The sequence below is a fragment of the Macaca fascicularis genome, chromosome 13 (genome assembly GCF_037993035.2).
Source record: "Macaca fascicularis isolate 582-1 chromosome 13, T2T-MFA8v1.1".
Lineage (NCBI taxonomy): Eukaryota > Metazoa > Chordata > Mammalia > Primates > Cercopithecidae > Macaca > Macaca fascicularis.
The window spans coordinates 47658034-47678636 of NC_088387.1; the positions used below are offsets into that span (position 1 = coordinate 47658034).

The window sequence follows — 20603 nt, forward strand, 5'->3', positions numbered from 1 at the left end:
CCTCAGTGCCCCTCTCCAACACACACACACACTCCACTCACTTTACCTGTCATATGATTTACCTCTGTCTCTCTCACCTTAACTCAGGGCAACTGGACACATAATGTGTTGAACTAAACACAAAGACCGTCTCTCAGTCTAGCCCTTACGCAGCATAAAAGAATTGAAAGAAGGCCAGGCATGGTGACTCATGCCTGTAATCCCAGCATTTCGGGAGGCTGAGGCAGGCGGATCCCTTGAGGCCAGGAGTTTGAGACTAGACTGGCCAACATAGCGAACCCAGTTTCTACTAAAAATATAAAAATTAGCTGGGTGTGGTGGCAGATGTCTGTAATCCCAGGTACTTGGGAGGCTGAGGCATAAGAATCTCTTGAACCCCGGAGGCGGAGGTCGCAGTTAGCTGAGATTGCACCACTGCACCCCAGACTGTGTGACAGAGTGAGATTGTGTCTCAAAAAAAAAAAAAAAAAAAAAAAAATCTGAAAGAGGCTTTAAATTTTCTTCTTTCTCCCTTCCCACTGGCCTCTGTCAGATGAAAGAAGCAGGATCAAGATTCAACTTCCTACTGATGTAATTAGGCTCCATACCCCTCTTGGCTTGGAAGGAAAAAGCAGAGCAACTTTTTAGTTTGGTTTTAAATGACAACTTCTTCATTATACTACATTTGTATCTACCAAAACAGAGCAATAAGGACAACATGCAAATTGAAGACTGTTGGTGACATTTTAAAATCTTAAATCATGAGTAATAATTGCCTTTTACCCTTTGGCTCTCCAGAAGCGTCTGCCTCTCCTCTGGTGCTCCAATGAGATGGATGTCATTGTTCTCTTTTTGCTGTTGGGTCTTGTAAACGCTCGAGGCCTTTCTGATTTCACACTGAGGTTGTTGCCCTTCCCAGGCTCGGAGGTCCAGAGTGGCGTAGGGGACTCAGATGGGAAAGACAGCGGGATCTCTTATCTGAATTTCTCAGCTAGCCTTGACTGAGTCTCCCCTGACCCCCAATATACTTAGAGCTTCTCCAGCTTTGGCTCCATCCACAAGCACTTTTGGGGGGCTGGTCATGCGTGTGCCAGGCTCTGCCAGCCCCTCTGACCCAGTTGAGTTTCCTCCCTTATCCAGGGTCATGGCATGTTTCCTTGACCCCTCTTTCTTTCTTTAGACCTGCCCTGCCTTTGTTTACTCCCCGCTCTTTTACTTTTCACATGACTAGACTTAATCTAACTATTCTATGACAGTAGCTCAATATTCTTTTATAACCTTTACACTTATGGTTTTCAAGAATGTACTCAGAAAAAAATCTTCACGCTCTAGAATTTCATACAAAGGGGACTCATGATTAAGAAGGTAATTTTATCACAATGCCAGAAACCTATTTGAACTGGCTTGGGGAAAGAGAGAGAGAACGGGTGTGGGGAGAGATTGTTTATATTATAAGAGCAAAGGAGTTTCTCACAGTCCCAAAGCAAAATGAAGAGCCAGGCTCAAGTGGGTGAGCTCAGTGCCCTCTCAGCTCCCTCTCTGGGTGTACACAGCCCTTTCTCACAGCTTCGCCTCTAGGCTGCTTCCTCTCTTTGCAGCCCAACACTTTCTGCCTCTTCCATTTACCAGCTCTATCTCCCAGAAACCATCAGGAAAGGCCCAGCTAACTCAGAGACCCAATTCAAAATTCACAGGCTTGGGTCAGGTGTCCAGTGAACCATTCTTGCTCCAACTCATTGTGGCCAGGAGCACGGGTCACATGTCACACAAACATGGCTGCCCAGGGTGATCCTTATGGGAAGGGAGACATGGGCTAGGCAGACATCTCAAAGCTACCTACCCCAGGAAGGATTCCTGTGAACACAGCAAGACAGCAGATTCTCTCCTCTTCCTCTCTCAGAGGGCACACTTAGAGTTTGTATACAGCCTTCTAGAAAAAGAATTTTATTGCCCATGAAAGTAGGACTCAGGGCCTCCAACACTCACTTCACACAGTTGGCAAGAATGGCTTTGGCTTCTTTGGGTTCTCTCTCCCACTCCCCAATAGTCAGTGGCCTTGAGTCACCCAAATCCCACCGTCCCTGCCCCCTCTGCTTCACCTTCAGCTCCATTTCCTTGTTCTTGGCTCCTCTCTTGCTGAGGCCAGCCTCATCACATACACTCCTGAGTGTCAGGCAGTCAAATCCATTCACCCAGCAAATATGCATTGAGCACACATGCTGCGTGAACCCATGTCAGGGGCCAGCAGTGCGATGTGAACAAGATAGGCCCTGACTTTACGAAGCTGACCATGCAGCCACCCACCAGGGAGCCGATGAGAGAGGGAATGTCTGAAAGGACTTTCCCAGAGCTGAGGACCCCAGGATCGTGTCCTGATGTTGACTTCCAGATGGCCATAATGGCTCCCAGATCTTTCCTAAGAGTTGAAGTCCATACTGCTTGCTAGTTTGCAGGCCACTAGATCATTTTGTTCTAAGTCAGTCCCAACCCAGTTAAAGTATGATTCTATGTGTGGCTTTAGTGTGCCTCCTGAAGCGGTCCCCACCGAGGTTGTGTTTCTCCCAGCAACTGCTGTTAGAATCCATTCCTATAGTTGGGTTGGCGCTATGCGACTCTTGCTGTTAGCTATAGAACAGAGGGGCTGTTACCTGTGGCATTTCTCATTATGTGGATTAACTTCTGATGTGCTGCACACATGTGGGACCCGCAGGGCATTAGAGAAACCCTGACCCAGTAGCCCAGCATGTGGTGAGCTAAACCTTCTGTGGGCAGAAGGGAGGGGTAGAGACAGCGTAGGGGCCTGGGATGGAGGGGCAGAGGTAGCATGGGAGGAGCATGGAGTCTAGAAGCTGAGAAGGATTGGGCCCTTGGAATATTTAAAGGGAACAGGCTGGTGACTGGTAGTAATGGAGGAAGCGTCTCACCTGCTGGCATCAACAATAATAGCAATATCAACTATTGAGTAACTGGTGTACACAAGTGCTGTGCCAGCCAGTCACATTACATATATTATCTCATTGAATCCCCACCACAGTGCAGTGACGGGGGCATGATTATTACCACTTCATAGATGAGGAAACTAAGGCTCAGGGGGAGCTTGATGCCTTGCCAGGATCCTATTGCTGGTAATAGCAGAGTCCGGAGTTGAGCCCAGGTCTGGGCTCTTAAAGCACATGAATAAAGAGGATCTTTTTGGGATCCTTGGCTATCTTTTTTTTGGTATTGAGGCCACCCACAGGGCCTGACTTGGTGTGGCCTGCTGTGGCCACTCAGAGTTGGGTCAACCTCAGCCACAGTGCAGTGCAAGCTGAAGAGCCTGGGACCCTCAGGTAGGGCCTGGCATCCTCTGCTTCTGTTTTCTCAGCTTTAAAACGGGCATACTTGTGGCCAGGTGTGATGGCTCACTCCTGTAATCCCAACACTATGGGAGGCTGAGGCAGGAGGATTGTTTGAGCACAGGAGTTCGAAACCAGCCTTGTAAAATGTAGTGAGACCCTGTCTCTAAAGATGAAAAAATAAAATGGGCATACTTGATCCCCGAGCCTCAGGTCTGAAAATGTCACCGGTGGAGCCAGCCGCAATGTGGCAGTGTAGTGGGAGGATGTCTGATGTCTGCTCTCCCCCAGGCTCTGCTAACCTGTGTTGGGGCCTAGGGGGCCTCTGGGGTAACCTGGGTCTTGGTTTTCTCATCCGTGAAATGAAGGGTTTGGACTTGTCCGTCACTAAGCTCCCTCCCAGCTCTAAGACTTAGTGAATTCAGGGTTTGTAACTTCCTGGAGCAGCCGCCACTCAGTGACCTCTAATCAACCTTGGCACATTCTAAGTACTCAGTAAGCACTTGTTAAACCAAACCCAGGAGATTAGGAGTTTCTCAGAAGAGCAAAATAATTCCTCAGTGGAGTTCACCCCACACTCTGAAGTGACCAGCTTCCACTGTCCGTGGGCTCTCAGAAAACACCTGCTGAGTGGTGACACTTGTTACTTTGCCTGAGAGATGGAGGAACAGGAAGAGGATCAGGAGTTTGGGTTTAAAGTTGGGGAGGAAAGAAACCAGCTACATAGCACATTATCGAAGCACTGCTTGGTCAGCGTGAGACCCCACAGCAAACACTCCCCTCCAGCAACCCCACTCCACCCTTGGGGCTGTGTGGTGGAGAGGAAGGGACCTGCCAGGTTTCTCTCCAGCCAGCTCTCCTGCTGCCAAGGCTCCTAAGGAGGCCCTGGGGAGTCTCACAGCAAATCCTACCCCTGCCTTTATAAAGGGGCCTCTGGAGAGGAGCCTGGGCTCCTAGAGACCCCAGGCACATGGGAAGCACTCATGGGGAAGGGGGTAAAGGGGCAGTTTTGCCAGTCCTCTCACAGGTCCTTAGCTGCCACCACCCCTGCTGCTGTGGAGACCCAGCTTCCTGCTTGAGGCTCTGCTGCAGCCACTGAGCCTTTCTCTCTCCAGTGCACCTGAAATTTCTCTCTCTCTCACTTCTCTCTCTCTCTCTTGCTCACCTCTCTCTCTTGCTCACTTCTCTCTCTCTCTCTCTCTCTCTCTCTCTCTCTCTCTCGGATCTTTAATTAACTCTCAGTGTAGTTTTTCTCTCTCAAACAGTTTTGCATAATCTTTCTCACACTTACACTTACCACATCTGTATTCTCTCTACATATAGCCTCTCTCTCCACCTCCCCAGTCCTTCACACATTCCTTTTCTCTCTCTCTTTTTCTCCCCGCAAACCCCTGTCTCTCCCCACGCCTCCCCTGGTGCTTAACTGGAAACAAAAGTGAGTTTGTTGTGTGAAGAAGAGGACCTGTGGAAGTAGCAGCCAGGGAAGCAGCAGCAGAAGCAGGCTGGGGCCAGAGGCAGCATCGACAGCCAGGGACCCCAGCGTTCAGCTGTTCCAGGGAGCAGGTAATGCCCCAGGCAGGACTGGTTTGCATCCTGCTCTCTGCCTGTCTCCTCTCTCCAGGACCCGTCCATTTATTTGCCTTCTTGTCTGGCCTTGAAGGGGAAAGGGGATTCCCGACTTATGGAATGGCAGGCACAGGGGCCCAAGGAATGGCATGCCCTACTCTTCAGAGAACTGTGTGTGGTCTGCTGTGGCTGGGGTCGGGGCGGCTGGGTGAGGGACATGCTAGAACCTAGAAAGGCAGGTTAGGGCTAGATTACGAGGGATGGTTTGAGCCATGTCACTGACCCCTAGGCTTTAGGCAATAGAGAGACATGGAAAGTTTTTCAACTGGTGAATAACATAATCAAATCTACATTTTATTTTATTTTATTTTATTTTATTTTTTATTTTCTTTTTCATGCCATCCTCCAAGGTACATCAAATTTAAAAGAGTAGTTACTGATTTATAATCCCAGGGAGAATTGGTGTGGCCCCTCAGAATCAAGCAGTCACAGTTTTCTCAATTTGAAGAAAAAATAAGGTTATTTTCTCAATTGTTGGTTTTTTGTCTATAAAATTTCTTTAAACATTTGGTGTCTGCTAGCAAGTGTCAGCAATCAATAAGACAGTGGAAAGGATGTAAGTTAAAGGAATAGGCTGGGCCCAGTGGCTCATACTTTTAATCCTGGCACTTTAGGAGGCTGAAGCAGGTGGATTTCTTGAGCTCAGGATTTCGAAACTAGCCTGGGCAACATGGTGAAACCTTGTCTCTACAGAAAATACAAAAATTAGCCAGTTGTGGTGACATGAGCTAGTACTCCCAGCTACTCTGGAGGCTGAAGTGGGAGGATCACTTGAACCCAGGTGGTGGAGGTTGCAGTGAGCCAAGATCATGCCACTGCACTCCAGCCTAAGCAAAAGAGTGAGACTCTGTCTCAAAAAAAAAAAAAAAAAGAAAGAAAAAGTAATAGAAAAATTCAGAAATTTAAAATTCATTTAAATACATGAGTCCGTTGAGCTCTGTACAGATAATAGTGTGTTCTGCTAGTAAAATGATTTCTAACTCATATGTATAGTATTTTATGGTGCTATTCAAAGAGAACCATGACTCCCAGGAGCCCATTGTGTGAACATGTTTGAAATGGTTTTTTGTTTTGTTTTGTTTTGTTTTGAGACAGAGTCTCGCTCTGTCGCCCAGGCTGGAGTGCGGTGGTGCAATCTCAGCTTACTGCAAGCTCTGCCTCCCAGGTTCACGCCATTCTCCTGCTTCAGCCTCCTGAGTAGCTGGGACTACAGGCGCCCACCACCACGCCCAGCTAATTTTTTGTATTTTTAGTAGAGACGGGGTTTCACCGTGTTAGCCAGGATGGTCTCAATCTCCTGACCTCGTGATCCGCCCGTCTCAGCCTCCCAAAGTGCTGGGATTACAGGTGTGAGCCACCGCGCCCAGCCTGAAATGTTTTAAAAGCACACTCTACTGCTACATAGGGAATGGGGTTAAATGGGACAACCAAAGGCAATGGCAGCAGTAAGTGGCTATTGCAGTGATAGGAGCAGATGATGAGAGCCAGAACCAAGATGGTGGCAATGGGTTGGAAAAAAAGGAGAGAGTCAAATAATGTTTATGAAGCAAATGAAAGACCTTAGTGTCCATTTGGACATGAATGGTAAAAAAAAAAGGAGCTTCAAGAATGAGTCTAGCATTGTCTAGATGGGTAGATGGCTAGAGGTGCTATTAATCAAAACAGAGGAGAGCAGGGCTGGGTTGATGGAATAAGGGAGGCAGAGCTGTTTTGAATATGTTGAGGGTGACCTGAGAAGGCTGCCGAGCTCCCAGAAGGAGCAGTCCAGTTGTTGACTGGAATGTTCAGTACACATGGGTGTATTGCCTGGACACAAGGGTGACCTCGTTTATAAAATGACACCGCAAATAACATGAGCTAGCCCAGAAAGAGTGTGAAGAGAGAAGAGAGAACAAGATGAAGCAGAATCCTGGGGAAGATCAAGATTTAAGTGTTAGCCGGGCAAGAGGAACTAGGGGAAGATATTGAGAGAGAATCTTCAAAGAGAGGGAAAATATCAAGAAACTGCCCTGTTATAAGAGCCATAAGTCACATTTCAGTTCAGAGGGACCAATCATCACCTCTGAAGTTCCAGAGAGATAAGCCAGACCATAGTTTCTCAGTGCTGTTGGTTTGATTGATTTTATTAGCTTATTGGTTTGACAATTAAAATAACAAGAGGGATCTGAGGGCAAGGGTTGTGAATTTGGGTGCATGGCAATAAATGAGATTAATGAGACACTAGTAAGAAGTAGTGGGGACTGTGGCAAACTAAAAAGTATATGCTTACCTAAGAAGGCACCATCATCAACTCTCATGGATTGTTGCCAAGCAGGAACGTGGGCACAGTGATCAGAACATCTGACTTTTCAAGAAAAGTCAGAGATCTGGATTTCTGTATGAAATCTTACAATTCTTTATTTTAGCAATACTTTCAAAAACTTTCATACTCTGCGAGGCCTGAATTAAACACACCTTTGAACTGTCAGTTTGAAACCTCTGCCTTTGTCAATGTCCTTAGCGCGGTGGGGGCTGCGCCAGTGACAGCAGGCCGGGTAGTGGTTGGGCAAGGAGGAGATGGAGACCATGAGCACAGACCACTACTTTAGGAAGTGTGGGTAAAAGAAAGAAGAAAGCAAGCAGGAGAGCTAAGGAGACAGGCAGGATCGGGGAGGCTGTCTTGGGTCGGAAGAGCTGTTTCTAGGCTAAGAGAAAGAGGGTGGAGAGAGGGAAGTTGAAGATCCAGGTTGAAGAAAGACTAGATGATGAAATAAGGATCGGAAAGAGTCGAGGGGTTGGAAGAAAGGATGTTGATGGATTTCGTGCCTGGAGGCCTTTATTTTCTTGGTGAAGTGGGGTAGAAGATGAATCAAGAAGCTTGAAGAGAGGAGCAAAGGTTAGGGACAGCCTCAAGGGACACAGGAAGGGTGCTGACAAGGATGCATGGAAGGTTGCTGCACTTGAGACCTGCTGAGGGGAAACCCTTACAGTGGGTCTTATGGGCCTGGGTGTGGGTGTTGGTGGTGAGGGGCTAAGCACCTCTTACCTTCCAAGCCCTGTGTCAGGCATTTCATTCTCTTACCTGATGTATTCCTCCCAGCAGTCCTGCTCACTCAACTGAGTTCACTCGTAAATAAGTGGCAGCCCCGAGAATCACACCTTTGTCTGGCTGGATTGGAAGTCCATTTGGTTCCACCACACTACCACTCCGTGCTGCCATCCCCACCCCACCTACCCCCCCGCCCAAGCCCTCAGACACATCTGCAGAGGAGACTGGGCCAGTGAATTCTTGTCTGGGCATTGCCTGGCTAGTTTTATTGGGAAGTCAAAGGGGGAAGAATGGAGGATGTGATGAAGAAAAGAGTAGAGGTCCATGAAGAAATAAGTGAGAACAGAAGGGAATGATGAACTGAGGAAAGAAGCTGGAGGAAGGCAAGACCTGATGAGGCCTAGGAGACAGTGAATGAGAGATTGCATCGGGACAGGGCAGTGGGGTTGGTGAGGAGGGACTGCGTTCCTAAAAATTTCAATATGAGGGTAAAGATAAGGGGAAAGGAGGTGAGTTAAGGATGACTCCAAGGTGTCTAGCCTGTGCAGTGGGGTGGGCAGGGATGCCTTTAGTCACAGCATTGGTCACCACTTTGACATCATGCCATCTCTCTATCCCTTGCTCACGTGCTAAACCACACTCACCAGCACTTTTCCACCACAGGGTGCCTGGAACATGCAGAGCACTCTTCCTCCAGATCTGCAGAGTGGCTCGTTCTCATTTTTCAAGTCACAGCTTCAGTGTCCCCTCCTCAGAGAGACCTTTTGAGACCATGATATCTACTGTAGGTCCCCTGGTCATTTTGTTTATTTTAGACAACTTATTGAAATGGTCATTTATGGATTTGTTGACTTGTTTATTATCTGTCTCTGTCACTAGAGCACGTGCTTAAGAGAGCAAGGACACATAGGTCTTCTTCATAGCTTTATTTTCCAATACCTAGAATAATGATTGGCACATAGTAGGCATTCACGAGAGAGAGAGAGAAATGAAGAGAAGGAAGGAAGGAAAAGAAAGAAAAAGAGAGAAAGAACACATGTGAAATGTGTTTGGGAGAGGGATGTTGAGTTTTGAGGTACCTGGGAGACACCCAGGAAGTGACTTCCAATGGGCAGTTGGAAAGCAGGCTGGAGGCTCAGGAAATGGACTGCCACCTTGCCCAGGAAGAAAGTGGGCCCACATGGTACAAGGGTGTGCAAGCTGTCCTTTTGCATGGCTGACTGCCTTTTCAAGACCAGTGTTGGGAGTTGGCTGGTATGGGGCCTGGCGGGAAGAAGAACCCCTCTGGTGGTAAGCTGAAGTTGGATCAGAGTGCTTCTCACTTCTCTCTTTAGTTCTGTTCCTGGTTCTTGCTGCTGCCCTGGCTTCGACCATTTCCCATCATTCTTCACTGCCAGCTACAAGACCCAGGATCTGAATGCAGACTAAATATTTTCATCCTTTTATCTTAAAGAGTATCTCGCCCACCTCTGATTCATGGTGACAGGAGTCCAGCTTCACCCAGGAGCTGGACTTAGTTTTACAGAATTAGAAAATGCTTTTCCCTTGTGCTTGCCTCCTACTCCATTTCTGCTGGCCTTGTGGTCCTCCTTCCTTCCATGGGACACTCAGCAGACCTGCTGCCCCTCTTTTGCAGGGTCCCCAGCTGCTGAGCAGCTCCAGGACATCCTGGGGGAGGAAGATGAGGCTCCCAACCCCACCCTCTTCACAGAGATGGACACTCTGCAGCATGACGGAGACCAGATGGAGTGGAAGGAGTCAGCCAGGTAAGGTGGGGCCCCATGAGGCAGGTGGGCACTTCAGTCTTGCACAGCCTGGGCTTGCCTGACCCTCCTAGAGGGAAGGGGCGCCTTGTACCTTGAGAGCTTTCTGGTCCACAAAGACCTTCCCACCTGCCTTCCTTGGTGTCCAGAAGTAAGGAGCAAACAGAACCTTATGACTTTCTCTTCATCCTCAAAGAAATTAAAGTTCAAGTGGGAAGACAGAACAGTCACCCATGAAACTCTGAGAGTAATACAAAGGCATATACCATTGTCCCTCCGTATCCATAGGGCATTGATTCCAGGACCCCCTGCTGATGCCGAAATCCACATATATTCAAGTCTCCCAGTTGGCCCTGTGGAACTGCCTATATGAAACATTGGCCCATATATGCAGGTTTTGCATCCCATGAATACTGTATTTTTGACCCCATTTGGTTGAAGAAAACCTGTGTGTAAGTGGGCCCATGCAGTTCAAAACCCATGTTGTTCAGGGGTCAACTGCATTCTTGTCATCGTCGTTGTCATTTTTCCAGAGATGGGGTCTCATTCTGTCACCCAGGCTTCAGTGCAGTAGGGTAATCATAGCTTACTGCACACAGGCTCAAGCTCCTGGGCTCAAGCGATCCTCCTGCTTCAACCTCCCAAGTAGCTGGTACTTTGGGCACATGCCACTGCATCCAGCTAATTATTTTTATTTTTTGTAGCAATGAGGTCTCACTTTTTTTACCCAGGACGTTCTTTAATATAAAATGGTTCAAGCTAAATGCTATAAAAGGGAAAGTACCAAGCAGTCTGGGGTAGACAGTGAGGGCTTCCTGGAGGAAGAAGAAGGTGTGCCAGGCACATCGAGTCTGAATGGTGGGAAAAATATCCAAATGGAGAGGGCTAGTGGGGCACCGAAGAAAAGGGAACTGGCAGAGTTTGGGGCTGCAGAGTTGGAGCCATGGAGCAAAGCATGGGGAACAGAGAGCTCTCCATATATAGGGAGAGCAGAAGCTGGAGGGGAGCCGCACGGAGAAGCCACAGGAGGCAAGGGAAGGGCAGGGTAAGAGTGGTTGGCACTGCTCATATCCCCAGTGCGTGGGACAAAGGGGCCTTGGGACTTAACTGGACTGTTCAGCAGTGCCCAATGCTCCCAAGAGCCCAAGGGGAAGGAAAGCTATGGGAAGAGGCAGCAGGAAGGACCTTCGGACAGGAAGACAGACTGTGCCGATGTTTCTCCACCTTCTTTACATGATGCCACTTTGTCCCCAGGAGAAGAATTTAATTTGATTTAAATCAACTTTATTAAATTAAAATTTAATTTCTTTCATTAGAAATAAAGAATAAGAGCTAGGCACGGTGGCTCATGCCTATAATCCCAACAACACTTTGAGAGGCCAAGACAGGGAGATTGCTTGAGCCCACGAGTTCAAGATCAGCCTGGGCAACATAGGAAGATCTTATCTCTACAAAAAAAAAATCAAAATAGAAAATTAGGTAGGCATGGTGGCATACACCTATAGTCTCAGCTACTCGAAAAGATGAGGTGGGAGATCACTTGAGCCAGGGGAAGTTGAGGCTGCAGTGAGCCATGATTGTGCCATTGCACTCCAACTTGGGCAACAGAGTGAGACTCTATCTCAAAAAAAAAAAAAAAAAAAAAGGAATAAGATTTGTCAGGCCGAGTGTAGCTGTAGAGTACCACAAGCCCTTGTAATATCTAAAATATTTTCACTCCTCCAAGAACCAGTTTTTGCTTCCTTGGGGGCAATTATGCCCAAGTTGAGAGTGCATGGACTCAACTATGCCCAGGTCTATCTCTGCATGGGGCCCACCGTGACAGCCAGAGCCTGAGCTGTCCACAACCACAGCCTGGGCTCTTCCCTCGCTCATCTCCATCACTAGCCTGGGTAGTTGCTGTGTAGAGCCAGAAGGCACAGGTTTGGACACCCCAGGTTTTCCCCACTTCAGGTACCCTGCAGGGGTATCTGGAAGAAAGGCCACTAGGTGGACTAGCAAATAAATCCCTGTGGGCCTCAGAGAGGAACAAATCCCCAGCCCCACAGCTGGGCCTGGTCCCTGTGTGGAAGCCATTGAATTTCTTCCTATGATCCCATTCTTTGAACACTTACTGTGTTGATCGATTCACAGGCTTGTCTCTTGCAAGTTGCACAGTGACCCTGAGTGGGCGAAACTTTCATTATCCCTGTTTTATAGATAGGAAACTGAGGTGAAGGGGAACAAGTAGCTCACCAGGGTTCAGAGCATGTAAGTAGCTGAATATGGATTCCAGTCCAGGTCTCTCTGACTCCCCACTTGAGAGATAATGGACTTTGTCTTCCCTTCATCATTTTCTCAGCCCTTTCTCTTTCTGTCTCTAACTTCCAGTGACTGTTTTGACTTCCAGGGGAGGACATAGGTCTGGAAGCAATTCTGTTGGGGTCAGAGATACATGGGGAGAGCTGCAGAGCCCAGGATGCCTATCCAAGATTGACAGGGAAGGGGGACATTTCAAATGACCAAGACCCACCCTGGGCTATTATATCTTAACACCTCTGAGGGGCCAGGGCCTGAAGCCACTGCCTGCCCTGAACGAGGGCCTTTCCTGCCCAGGGTGGGCAAATAGAGAGGAGGAAAGCTGGGCAGGGTCTTCTCAGAGGCCCAGGAAGGAGAGGTTGCCTTCTCCACACCCTGGACAGAGTCTACATCCAGAACTCCTGGCCATGGTTGCCAGGACCAGACCCTCCACGAGGGCCTATCACACACACCCATGGAGCCCTTGCCAAGAGGGCCTTATGGCCCCCAGAGACCTGACTATTGCCAAAGGCAAAACACATTGTCTCTATTCTCTCAGAGTATGGATTCACAAAGCCCTCTGCACTCCAGACCCAGTGATGGAACCGAGAAACTGTACATGAGGCTGTTTCTAGAAGGGGTCTTCTCTTAAAATGTTAAGGGGTCTGGCAGTTGCCATCTGCAAAGTGGTGGGTTTCCCTGCAAAGCAGGCTTTCTGAAGATGGCACCTGAGGAGGTCCTGGAAGAAGGGCCATCTGGACCTCAGGATAGCCTGGCTCCAACCAGCAGTGAAAAGAAAGTAATGACTAGAAGTTAAAGTGGCTGAACCCAATTCTAGGCAGATCCTAAAGAGGAGTAGCTTGAAGGCCAGCTTGGGGACAGGAAAATGTGAGAGAAGAGTAGCTTTCTCGACTTCTGCTCCACCCTCTTCTACTCTCTACAGCTAATCCCATCTGGTTTCCAGATAACTGTCCAAGGTATGACCAGCAAGCCCCTAGTGAAGTCCGAAGAAGGGTTTGACCATTGGCCAAGAAGCCCACCATGGCCTGATCAGTTTTTCTGGGTCCTCCTCCAGGCAAACTACAAGGTTAGAGGTGCCTGGGTCAGAGCTATTTGAGGCCTGTCACCCCCACAAAAAAAGAGAAAGCAGTTTCCTCAGTTGACAGGCCAGTGGAGCTACTCAGGGAAGCTAGAGATGTCAGATGTTTCGAGAATCTAAGAATCAGCAAATCATAATGGATTCTGGCCTTCTTAGAGTAACAGGAGAAAATGATGGGGAGTAGGGGATAGCCCCTCACACAGACACTCAGGCTCCAAGAGGGTTATGGATTCACAATACCCATGTCAAAGAGAATCGGGGAGGGGACCCTTTAATAAAAGTATTTAATTTGCTGCAGGGAGTGTTTGCTTTATTGAGTTAGGAGATTAACAGAGTGAAAATCTCAAATCCGCAAGGAATTTTCCCTGGCGGTGCTTTGTCAGGAGTTATTAGTTTGGGGGATGTTTCAGGCCCTTGGAGGAGTCACTCCTGGAGGGATTTAAATGGCTTTTTGAGCTCTGCTGAGCCTTGTGCCATGCACATAATGGGGACTGTGTGTGCAGCGTCATTTCTAATGTGATCAATGCTGGTAGGTCAGGCTGTTAATAAGATAGATTTTTATTAACTCTGTCTCTAGCATTCACATGAGGGAAATGCAGCTGGCTGTTTGCTGATAATGACCTTGCCTGCAGGAAGGGCTGGATCAGATTGGGTGGGGGTGACCATCTGACTGTGAGCAAACTATTTACCCAGAATTCCATCCTCTCTCATGCCCACCCCTGCCGGACTGCAAGTGGAGGGCTGGGAAGGAGAATGACCTGAATTGGAGCCCACCCAAGTGTGGAGGGCCCTTTGGGGTTACTCAGAAATAACCAGAGCTTAGCACCTCCCAAGAGCCATGAAAGCAAATTCCAAATCCAAGCTGCCTCTGGTCTCAACTCAGAGCAGACCACAAACACGAACTTGCCAGAAGATTCTTATGAGACACATGCTCTGAGAACATTACTGCAATGACCGGGAAGGGGCAGGAGAAGTGGGTCAGTTGTTGGGTCAGACCAGATCAGTACGTTTTCAAAAGCCCTGAATGGTTCTATGCACATAGGCAGGGATGCTTTCTCACTCCATGCAGGATGGAGAAAGCCGAGCTTTCTGTGTCAACCCTGAAATCACCCTCATTAAGATCCTCTGTAGTCCAGGCATGGTGGCTCATGCCTGTAATCCCAGCACTTTGGGAGGCTGAAGCGGGTGGATCACCTGAGGCCAGGAGTTCAAGACCAGCCTGGCCAATATGATGAAACTCCATCTTTACTAAAATTACAAAAAAATTAGCCAGGCATGCTGGTGGGTGCTTGTAATCCCAGCTACTCAGGAGTCTGAGTCAGGAGAATTGCTTGAACCTGGGAGGCAGAGGTTGCAGGGAGCCAAGATCGTGCCATTGCACTCCAGCCTGGGCAACAAGAGTGAAACTCTGTCTCAAAAAAAAAAAAAAAATCCTGTATAATGCCCTCTTAACATCATTTCCCATCTTAGTGGGGCAGTAGGCATCCCCAGACTTCTGGTTTCACCACCCATCTGGAATCAACCTTCCAGTGGAGCCAGAGCTGCCCACCCAATTTAAAGGAGAGTAGGAAGCTGAGAGCTCCAAATGCAGAAATCAACAAACTTGGTTCATTCATTCAATATTTATTATCTGCAAGCCCTGAGCCTGCTAGAGATATAAAAATGGAACATGGTAGCTCCTGCCCCTGCTCTCTTGGGCTCTCAGTCCAATTGGACATAGAAGCAAATAAGGGGGCATCTGGTAATAGGGCCACTGTGAAAGCCGAGCATAGGAGCATCTAATCCAGGCAGGAGGGGTCCAGGAAGGCTTCTAGGAGGAAGAGATGTTCACATTGAGACCTGAAGGATGGGTCAGAGTTAGCCAGGAGAGGGTAGGGAAGCGGGGAGAGGGCCCTGGAACCGGAAAAACAGACACATAGAGGAACAGGCACAGGTTCCCTGTGGCTGGACTGTAGAGCAAGAGGCTGGGAATGGCAGGGCTGATGATGCAGATTCTATGCCGGCCATGTTATAGTGTTTGAACTTGGTGCTGAGAGCTTCAGAAGACCACTGAAAGGTTCTAGGTGGGAAAAGGACAGAATCATGCATATCCTTAAGAGAGATCATCTGGCTTTAGTGTGGAGAATGGATAAAAGGGGGCAAGACTTGGCCAGTTAGGAGGCTGGTCCAAGGGAGAGGTGCTGGCAGTGGGGATAGAGAGAAGGGGTAGATAGAGACAAAATTTAAAAGGTAGAATTGACAGGACTTGACAACAGATGGCACATGGGGGCAGATAGTCAGGGAGGCACCCAGAATTCCCACTTAAGCTAGTGGGTACCTCATGGTAGCAGCTTAGGAAACATAAATGTAGTAGTAAAGTTTTATTACATTGGGTATTTTTTGTTTTGTTTTGGGGGCAGTTGATAATGAGTTCCATTTTGGATAGGTTCTATTTGAAGAAACTCTAAGTGGAGATGTCCAGGGATCATCATGTGGCCACTGTGTCTGGAGTTCAGTAGAGAAGCATAAATGTGTGAGGCATCAGCATCTAGGTGGAAATCAAGCCCACAGAAAAGGATAAGGTTGCCCCTGAGGTCTGTGAAGTGAGAAGAGAGCCCAGAATAGTCCCCAGGAATTTTGGTATTTGCAGGATGGGCAGATGAAGAGGAATCCACAAAAGAGACTGAGAAGGGGCAACCAGGAGGTTAGGAGGCAAATCGGAGGAGGGCTTCGTCCTGGAAACCAAGGGCAGAGAGACATTCAAGATGGAGGGAGGGGATAACAAGTACCACAAGAACTGAAGCGCATCCACAGGATGGACCCACTCCCGCAGTCTGAGAAGGGGTAGGGCAGAAGCCAGAGGGCAGTAAGTTGAGAAGAGTTAAAAGTAAAAAACTGACTTGACAGTTCTTCCAAGATGCTTATCCATGAAGGGCAGGAGTGAAAGAAGCGTCTTAAGGGGAACATAGGCCAAGGGAGATCCTTTTGGTTTTGAGGGTCAGTGAAATATGAGCATATTGTAGGCTTACAAGAAGGGTCCAGGGGAAAGAGAGTGATTTAAAGGGAAAAGAAGCTGAGGGAGGCTGCTGGATGGAGCAAGGCGGCCCTGGGCACAGGTGGAGGGGCTTCTAGCAGGGAGTTGAGGGAATTCCAGGCCTGTCTCTGGTTTGAGGAGACAGGTGGGGTGGAAAAGCGATTGTAGGAGCTGCAGATGGCTGGTATACACGAGCCAGACAAGCAGCTCCAGGTTAGCAGTCATCGCTCTCTTGTTTTATTACAGTGGAGTCATGCATGGAGATTTGTGGTCAGATGAAGGTTTTTAAGGTTGTTTGACTTCCACCTTCTGCTGATCTACTGTTCTGAATAATTATACTCTTTGTCATTATCAAGCTGCTTTTATGTCCAGTATCTAACTTGGTCCTTCCCTCTCTCTATGCTAGTCCAAACTGAAACTTGAGGCTTATGTTGGTGAAGTAGGAAAAAGGGATTTTTTTATGAATCAGAACCTGGATCAAGCTGCAGGTAAAATGTTCCCTGAAGTCTCAGAGGCCCTGGGTTCCATCCAGTGCTCTCACAACTGGCAGTGTAAACACAGAATGAGGGTTATGCTAGGGGCTTTCATCCCTCAGGGACTTAGGATAACTTATAGTTAGCACAGCCCAGGGCAGAGCTGCATGAGAGACCTTCAAAGTCCTGCACTTGGACAGGGGAAGCACAAGTCCACACCCACAGGGACAGCCAGGCAGTGACACAAGGCCATCACGCGGTTGACCCAGGATAGTACGATCAGATTAGTTGGCCAGTGAGTGAGATTGGAAGGCTAATTAAGTGAGGAGAGATGGAAGGGACTGGAACACTCAGGGAGCTCTTCCCAGATAGGGCAGAACTGGCTGGCAGCTCTTCAGAACCCTTGGAGGTGGTCTGCAGGAGTAAACACCTCCCCCAACCAAAGTCATCCCTGGATAGCTCTCTCAGTTGCAGCTGTCAGGAGGGGAATAACCCCACCATCAGACCACCTTCATGTCAAAACCCCTACTTGATTTACCTATTCATATATATGTTTTATATATCCAAATATATATTTAAACTTTTTATTATGAAAAATTTCAAACACAAAAAGTAGAGAATAGTTCCCATCACCCAGCTTCATCAAAGATTCATATTTATCTATATCCACCACTTTTTTTGTTTGCTTTTAGGGATTTTTTGTTGTTGTTTGCTTTTGCTGGGGTATTTTAAAGGCAATCCCAAATGTTGTAAACATTTCAATCCCAAATGTGTAAACACATCTTTATGAATTAGACTTCATTGTAAACACAACAATGCCGTTATATCTCCTAATAAAATTGAGAAAAATTCCTTATTATAATTGGTTATCTAGTCTAGATTCAATTTCTCTTACTGTCTCAAAAATATCTTATTTCTGTTGGTTTATACAACTTAGAATCAAAACAAGGTCTACACGTTGATTTTGGTGGTTTTATCTCCTGTCTTGTTAGGATCACAGCCATCAGACTCCAGAGATGCCAAAGGAAGAGTCCTGCCTAAAAACCTTTTGGCAACAGTACTTTATTTATTTATTTATTTTTCAATTTTTGAGACAGAGTCTCACTCTGTCACCCGCGCTGGAGTGCAGTGGCACAATCTCAGCTCACTGCAACCTCCACCTCCTGGGTTCAAGCAATTCTCCTGCCTCAGCCTCCCAAGTAGCTGGGATTACAGGTGCCCGCCACCACACCCAACTAATTTTTGCATTTTTAGTAGAGATAGGGTCTCACCATGTTGCCAGGCTGGTCTCAAACTCCTGGTTTCAGGTGATCCACCCGCCTCAGCCTCCCAAAGTGCTGGGATTACAGGCATGAGCCACTGCTCCTGGCCGGCAGCAGTACTATATACTAGAGTCCAGAGCCCCCACCCAGCATCTCCATCTCTGGCTCCCACACCCTAATCTTAAGCGAACTGTCAGGGACTGTGTGCGATGCCCAAGGGGAAAGAAATGCCACTGTCATCATCAGGAGGTTTGGGGCTACAGGTAACAGAAACCCACTCAGGCTAACTCATACAAATGGAGGGAACATCACTGGGACACTGGGGTGACTTCATAGTCTCCTGGGGTATGATCTCTGAAGGGCTGGGCCTGAGAAGCTGGCCTGTCCTCTTTCTCTCTGCTTCTGGTCTCTGCTTCTCTCAGGGCATCTCCTTTACTCTTTTGCAACCAGCTTCTTCTGCTTGTCCCTGCCTCTGGTCAATCCTCAGCTTCCATGTTCACATCCACCCTACTCAAGGGACCATCCCACAGCAATTCCACATTCTTCATGGAGAATCTGATCTTTCCAACTTTGGTTGCCCTATCACTGGGACCCAGATCAGAGGTATGAGGAGGTATGGGAGGCCTTGCTATATCCTAGAGAGCACATCCCCATTGAAGACAGGCAGAGCAGACACCCCAAATATGTCTTTCATACATCTGTAGTAATGAAGATATGCACTTAATGTAAGCAATCCTTTGGCCACAGTTCTGCCTCTAATACCAACCAGAACTTCAGAATTCTTCAAGTTGCCTATGAGAGTATAGGTGGTGCGATTTTACAAACTCATCCTCCTCTTGAAGGAGAGCGAGACCACGCCCTATCTCTGTCCATGGAGATCCACGGATGTCACTGCAGCACTACATCAATCCCTAGAGCAGTGGAAAGGTGGAAGCTCTAACCTCTGAGTCTAGGAGAACTTTGGAGAGGTTGTTTTATCCATACCTCTCTTCTTTCATTCCAAAAATAGTTGAGGGGATGTTGTGTTAGGTCCTGTGGGAGAATTACAATGAATAAAATATGAATCTGTTCTTAAAGTGCCTATGATCTAGTACAGGTATCAGCAAGCATGTTCTGTTAATGGCTAGACAGAAAATATTTTCAGCTTTTGTGCACAAATGATCTCTTCTCCCACCCTTTTATTTCCTCTCCTCTCCCCCCTCCTCTTCTTCGCTTTTTCTCTCCTTCTCTTCTCCTTTCTCTCCTCTGCCTCCTCTTTCTCCTTCTTTACAGTGCTTTAAATATATAAAAACCATGCTTAGCTAGCTGGCCACACAAAAACAGGCTACTTGGAGTGGGGTGCTTGGAGCCCATGAGGCATGATATTTCAACCCCAATCTGGTATAAAGCAGGCATGTGCTCATACACACAGATAAACTCAGGGTGGTATGTGCAAAGTGGTGAGAACAGGCTCTATAATCTAAAGACATGCCTCCAAATCCTGTCTCTTATAAGCTGCATGACCTTGGGCAGGCTCCTCATCCTCTAAGGGTCTCAGTCTCCTCACCTGTACAATGAATAGTCACAGACCTACCTCATGAGATAGATTTAAGGATTAAATGAGATAATACATGTTAAGTGCTTAGCATAGTGCCTGGCACGTAGAAAGTGCTCAGTAAGCTTTAGCTGTTGTCGTGATTAGGAAGTGTTATTTGATAAATGATAAAAAGTGTGATGGGAGTCAGAGGAACGAGAGGTCTCCTCAACCTGGGCCCTTGGGAAGGCATTGTTATGGGAGAGGTGGCGTTTGAACTTGGCCTAGAATAGCAGAGGTGGAAGAGGCAGTGAAGGGAGGTACCAGCAGACTCTGAGGGAGGCAGACAACTGTGTAGATGACAGTCCCTTAGGGCAATTACAGGGACTTCCTGGATACACATACAAGTGGTCCTCACACAGCTTTTGCCTCCACAAGCCTCTCCCTGAAGGAGCCTGTTCAGAATTTGTCAGTAACTTTGTCTGATGGCATTCACCTAGCTGTGGGCTCCCCTTCAACCCTGAATGAGGACATGGTGTGCAGGAGGATGGACCCTTCACCAAATGCATGAGCTTGGGAGCAGAGGCCACCCCCATTTCATTCACCACAGCTCCCTGGAATGCCACACCTCTGCCCCATCACCACCAGCTATACCACTTCAGTTCATCACTGTCTGGGAAGGAGTGGTTCTCCTGTAATGCCCAAACTGCACCGCATCACCAAAGGCCCTCAGCAGAAGTTCCTAGGCCACCAAAAGGAAAGACTTTCATTCAGAGGGAATCAGTCAGCCATGGGAGGAAGTGGGGTTCATTACAGAACAATCTAAGACAGAAGGCCCTATCTATCTGATCCCAGTTCCAGACATATCTCATGTGTAGAGATGAAAGATCATCCTGAGTCTATTAAACACTGGACTCACTTAACTAATGATTAACTCATTCTGATTCTATATTCAGCAACTTTTTGGTGATAATTTGGCTTACCCTGTATATCTGCCCATAAGAGAATGCAAAGGCTAGAGGATGAGCATAACAAACCCCTGTAACGATTGTAAATCTCACTGTAAATTAAATAAATTGGCCTTCAGGTTTATGCATCAGCCTTAGTGATCTTAGTTAGCATTAGACAGTGTTACTGGACTTAGTCATATTTGGGACACTAAAAAGATCCAATTTCTGAGCCTGGACTGGGGCGGGTGCCCCAAGAGCCTGTGAGGCCTTTCTGGTGCTCATCAG

General features: G+C 47.7%; 1 protein-coding gene across 10 annotated transcripts in view; it reads left to right on the top strand.

Moving 5' to 3' along the window:
* Window positions 1-20603, top strand: part of SLC4A5 (solute carrier family 4 member 5) — a 111606-nt gene that overhangs the window by 33109 nt on the left and 57894 nt on the right. For 8 of the 10 annotated variants that reach the window (XM_074011462.1, XM_074011461.1, XM_005575561.4 and 5 more), the window contains one exon: window positions 9605-9734. In XM_074011462.1, coding sequence (XP_073867563.1) covers window positions 9605-9734 — 130 coding nt within the window. Of the gene's footprint in view, window positions 1-4772; window positions 4878-9604; window positions 9735-20603 lie in introns of those variants that run through there. The other 2 variants (XM_065527528.2, XM_045369055.2) reach the window with 1 other exon arrangement.